Genomic DNA, 5,804 nt, shown 5'->3' on the forward strand with positions numbered 1-5,804 from the left:
CCGTGCTGCGCCTGCACCGCGCCCTGCGCTGGCTGCAGCTCTTCCTGGAGGGGCTGCGCTCGGCTGGGCACGACTCGCGACCCTCCACCCTCTGCACCGAGGCCTACAACGCCTCCCTGGCCGCACACCACCCCTGGGTGGTCCGCAAAGCAGCCACCCTGGCCTTCTGTGCACTGCCCTCCCGGGATGCCTTCCTGGAGATCATGAACGTGGGAACTCCCGAGGAGGCTGTGGCTATGCTGGGAGAGGCTATTCCCAATCTGATGGTTTCACAAAGCTGATCCTGGGTGGGAATCTGATGGTTTCACAAAGCTGATCCTGGGTGGGAATCTGATGGTTTCACAAAGCTGATCCTGGGTGGGAATCTGATGGTTTCACAAAGCTGATCCTGGGTGGGAATCTGATGGTTTCACAAAGCTGATCCTGGGTGGGAATCTGATGGTTTCACAAAGCTGATCCTGGGTGGGAATCTGATGGTTTCACAAAGCTGATCCTGGGTGGGAATCTGATGGTTTCACAAAGCTGATCCTGGGTGGGAATCTGATGGTTTCACAAAGCTGATCCTGGGTGGGAATCTGATGGTTTCACAAAGCTGATCCTGGGTGGGAATCTGATGGTTTCACAAAGCTGATCCTGGGTGGGAATCTGATGGTTTCACAAAGCTGATCCTGGGTGGGAATCTGATGGTTTCACAAAGCTGATCCTGGGTGGGAATCTGACGGTTTCACAAAGCTGATCCTGTGCCCATGGTCACTTTCACTTTCCTTTTCCTTGCCAGGAAGGAGCTGATGAGCTATCCAAGCTGAGCAGGATGGCTCAGCTTTACAAAAGAATATGTACCAGTTCTTTTTATATCTATGTGTGTATATATATATATATATCTGTCAGTGTGTGTAGAGCTCTACATGTAAGAAAAGACCAATATCAGCTGCTTAAGGGATTTTTTTTTTGTTCCTGGAGTCACCCCCAGCTAGGCTGGGGAAGGGATGTCACCCCCAGCTAGTCTGGGGTGTCACCCCGTGCTTGTTTCTGGTGTCACCCCCAGCTAGACTGGGGGAATGTCACTCCCAGTTAGTCTGTGGTGTCACTCTGTGTTTGTTTCTGGTGTCATCCCCAGCTAGGCTGGAGGAGAGAGTTGTTTCTTTTTTTTTTAAAGCCAAACTCTGCAATTTCAGCAGCTTCTGTGCACTACACCAATAGTTCAGGCCTTGTGTGCCAGCACAACTTTGAGATGTGGTGCCTGAGCACATTTGCACTGCACCTGAGCTCATTTGGCCACTTTTATTGATAAGCTGTTCCCTTAGATACACCTGAAGGGTTTTGCCCCCTGTTAGGCTTTAACCTGGAGAATATAATCCCAAATAATGCATGTGGGGAAGGAAACTCCTTTCCTTGTGGTCACACAGCCTTCTGAGCACTGCTGCTAATTCTGTGTCCCCTAGAGCTGCAGAAGGAGGTGTGGGTGGATGTGATGGATCCACTCAGCATCACCTTCCTTCTGTGCCTCCCCTGCCCCTTCATCCATGCTTTTTGCACGTTGGGATGTGGAACAGTTCTGAATCTGTGCTACACAATCCCCTGCATCCAGTCAAGGCTGCAGACTACACTTGAGCTCTTTTCCAATCATGCCTCTAAATTGTGTTCTCTTGTGACTTTTCTCAATGAATGTGTCAAATGCCTATGAAAATGATTTCTCTGCCTGTCTGGGGAGAAATCCAAACCTGTACTGTAAGTCACTGCTTTGTGAGGCTCATGACTTGCACTGCAAATCACTCTGTCACAGCCAAAGGATGTGAAGTGGAATTTCTGAGCCTCTTGAAAGCTGAAAGAGCACTACAGGGTCAGTCCAGGATGACATGAGGACTTGGGGCTGTAGCATGTTCTGCTTGTATCTTTTGGGGCTAATGGAACTGTGTGATTCAGGAAATCACTATCACCTCATGGAGACTGGACCAACTGGACATTAAATTCTGTGAATAATCTGCTTCTGAGGAGTGTTCTTTATGGGAATGTGCTCTGGGCTTGGAAGGAACATGATTTACAGGGTTACCTAACTCAGATTTCCTTTCCCTGGAGATCAGGTGTGAAACTTGTGTCACACCAGATCAGTTCAGATTCCTGTTCTGAATCCTCACAGCTACAACATCTGCCTGAAGATAGGAAATGGAATTTCCTAGCACACCCTAAAAGGAGGTTTAGTTCCTAATATGCTGTGAAATTACCAATATTCCCTTTCTGCTAAGACCACCTTAAAATGATTCCACATTTCCACTGGATAAATCCATGTATTCAAATGGAGCAGTTCCATATTACAAACTACAACATTCTTGGCCTCCCTTGCTGTTATCAATGTACAATAAGCCACTAAAATACAGTAAATTAAACTTCATCCAGAGCTATTATGTTCTAAAATTCAAACCCGACAGAAAAAAATGCAAATTATGCAACGTAAACCCAAAGGGTTCAAACTGAAATTAATATCATACCTAAGTTGTGAGGAAAAAATTAGATCACTAATAATAATAGTATCACTAATAAGTATATTATAGGTAAAAATATATGTATTTTATCATTTCTATAAGATTATATGTACATATAAATAACAACTTCCTAAAGAATAGCAGTGTAGCTCACCAACCTCGTGACCTGGGAACAGCCTGGGAATTTTGCCTCCAGGCAAATTCCTGCCATGGCCCGAGAAAGATTTGGTTATCTCCACGCTGAGTTGACCTTGAATTTCAAGAAAACATAACCAAAATTTACTGCTGTGCAAGTCTCTTCCTACTATTAGAATGGAGCACCTGAGTTTACCACCTATCCCAGAGGAAGGACAATTTCCAGAGCTGTGACAATGGATTTGCTAAGTCACTCTGGGTAAAAACTGCTCAAGTGAGTAAAGAAAACCAGACTAAGGCCAGTGCTTTCCAGCCAGGAGCACTCAGAGGGGATTGCTGCATATTTGCCTATTACCCTCTAAGCACAGAGTTAATTTCAAGCACTTTGCTAACCAAATTCTTCCTCATTTTCATCCCCGAGCTCTATTTAAAGAGGCTTTCCTGGAACTGCTGAGCCTGGATCTCTGCTCCTCTTCCCTCTCCACACATTCACTTGGAGATTTTCCCCCCCAGAATAGCCCCAAAAAATGCTGCCTGAGCTGGTGCTGTGGCTGAGCTTTGGCTGTGCAGCAGCTCTGGAAGGGACGTGCCTGTCGGCTCAGTTCCGAAGGCCTGGGGACTTCATCCTGGGAGGGCTGTTCCCTTTTGGCAAGGACATCATGAACCTGGCAGCACGCAGGGAGCCCACCCTGATGGGCTGTGAAAGGTAAGAGTGTGTCCTTTTTGGTTGCTTGGAATGGGAGGGAAAGGAAAGTGCTTCTACCAGTGGCAACAGCCAACACTAAAGGGGAGATGGGAACAACGATGAGTTCTGGGGTACAGGACATCAACTCATCCCAAAATGCAAAGTGTGTTTTCTTGCTGCTGCTCTGCTGTCAAACTTCAGACACAACTAATTTCATTTTGATGGGAGCTTTTAGGCTTCACTAGGGCTTGAATCTAACACACAGAGGTGCAAATGTTGCTTGTGCCTCCACATGCTGCTCTCCGTGGGCAGATGACACTTGGGGATGGTGTTCTTGCCTTTTAGGAGGTAAAAGGACACTCAGCACTGTGCACAAGGCAAAGCACAGAAAGCAGAGCCCAAAATCTTTCCATCTTTGCAGGGAATATGCTCAGTGCACTGATATAGTGGAGGAAATCCCAAAGAAGGACATCTCTCCTGAATTAGCACTTTGGGAATGTCACTTTGTCTGGCTGAAGAACACAAAGATAAGAGCAGGTTGCCCAAATGTTGACCCTCACAGCTAAACAAACTGGTTTGTTTATATATGGTTAATTTATATATAGATGCTTGTCTATACCTCTGTCCCTTCTCTTGTGAAGCTCCAAGGATACATTTGCTGCCAGACAAGATTAATTAGACTTGAAAGATGCTCAAACTCTCTACTCACTGGACAACTCACAAAGGGTACAGGGATGTTCTGCTGACAGTCAAATAAATGTCTGTTGGCCACAGACAGGATGCCAAAGGGGCAAAGATTGTGGAATAAGTCAACTACCACTGTAACAGCCCTAATATCCTTGGGGTCACAGCCCTGACATCCTTAGGGTACATCCCTGACACCCCTGGGGTCACAGCCCTGACATCCCTGGGGTCACAGCCCTGACATCCTTAGGGTACATCCCTGACACCCCTGGGGTCACAGCCCTGACATCCCTGGGGTCACAGCCCTGACATCCTTAGGGTACATCCCTGACATCCCTGGGGTCACAGCCCTGACATCCTTCAAATTCCTGTCTCCTCTCCCAGCAGGTTTTTTGTGGATGGGATGATCTGGGCTCTGGGGATGAGGTTTGCCATCGATCAGATCAACAATTCCAGCTCCCTCCTCCCTGGAGTAACACTGGGCTATGACATCTATGACACCTGCTTTGAGCCCCTGGTGGCCCTGCAGCCCACTCTGCTCCTCCTGACCCAAAACGGCACCACAGGCATCGGAATCCAGTGCAACTACACCGACTACCAGCCCAGGGTGACTGCAGTCATTGGGCCACACAAGTCAAGCCTCAGCCTGGTGACAGCCAAACTCTTTGGTGCCCTCTTGATCCCACAGGTAAAGAACCTCTCTGGAGGGGCAGGACTTCTCCTTTCTGCTAGGGAAAGGTTTGGATCAACAAATTGTTGATGCTCTAGGAATTGTTAAATAGAGATTCCAGTTTTTGCCACAGAGCAGGTCATTAAACTTCCCTCCTGGACACACTCCAGTGTCTAACTTCCCAGTGGGACAACTCAGACCACTCTGATCCAGGTGAAATGGGAATAACAGGAGGAACCCATGAAAATACATCTGTGACTAAACACCCAAGTACCACAACAGCTCTAATGGGCAGGGAAGTACAGCCCTGAGCTAAGGGATTACTGAACCTTGAGTGTGTCATTAGAAAGCAGCTAATTATCCTTGTCTCTAACGATAAGGGCTGGAGCTGTGAGGAGGGACACAAGTGGCAGTGGAAGGAGACAGCTCTGCAATGGGTCAGTTTATGGCTCTCTTGGTAAATGCACTCAGGGTGGATCTATTTGAGTTCTTTTACCACCATCCTGAGCAGCATTTGGGAAACTTTAGTGCACTAACCCTAAGCAAAGAAGGTGGAGAGTGACCTGGGCTGTGACCACTTCCCTCTTTGCCTCATTTCTCCCCCCACAATGTGCAGGTCAGCTATGGAGCCAGCAGTGAGAAGTTCAGCAACACAGATTTGTATCCCTCCTTCTACAGAACTGTCCCTGGGGACAAGACCTTGGTGGAAGCTGTGGTCCAGCTGCTGAACAAGTTTGGCTGGAACTGGATTGCCTCTGTTGGAGGTGATGATGAGTATGGCCGAGGAGCACAGTCACACTTCTTAAGCATAGCTGGAAATCACATCTGCATTGCCTTTGAGGCACTACTTCCCATCGACCTGACTGAGCCTGAAGCCATAAACCAAATGGAAGATACCATTAAGTTAATCAACAAGACCAATGTCAACGTGGTTGTGCTTTTCTTTAGTCTGCCAGCCCAGGCCCTGCTGGAACACAGCATCAAGATGGGGCTGAGCAAGAAGGTGTGGATTGGCACCTGGATGCTGTCCGACCTATCTGCCTCCAACCCAAACATTCAGAGTGCTGGGACAATCTTGGGCTTTGTCATGAAAACAAGCACAGTCTTTGGCTTCCAGAAATATGTTGTTGACCTCTTAACCTCTGTTCAG

General features: G+C 47.6%; 2 protein-coding genes across 2 annotated transcripts in view; both read left to right on the forward strand.

The window, feature by feature from the left end:
• Positions 1–5: 5 nt before the first annotated feature.
• Positions 6–281, forward strand: CPTP (ceramide-1-phosphate transfer protein; the record flags this gene model as incomplete). The annotated part of the gene is made up of 1 exon (XM_009080456.1): positions 6–281. A coding segment is annotated over one exon (276 nt), but the record flags the coding sequence as incomplete, so codon positions are not given.
• Positions 282–3,142: 2,861 nt separating this feature from the next.
• The window catches only part of LOC103807712 (taste receptor type 1 member 3-like), a 4,921-nt gene continuing 2,259 nt past the window's right edge, over positions 3,143–5,804 (forward strand). The window contains 3 exon segments of the mRNA XM_009080457.1: positions 3,143–3,321; positions 4,372–4,672; positions 5,271–5,802. Coding sequence (XP_009078705.1) covers positions 3,143–3,321; positions 4,372–4,672; positions 5,271–5,802 — 1,012 coding nt within the window.

This window comes from Acanthisitta chloris, unplaced genomic scaffold, assembly GCF_000695815.1.
Source record: "Acanthisitta chloris isolate BGI_N310 unplaced genomic scaffold, ASM69581v1 scaffold35918, whole genome shotgun sequence".
Lineage (NCBI taxonomy): Eukaryota > Metazoa > Chordata > Aves > Passeriformes > Acanthisittidae > Acanthisitta > Acanthisitta chloris.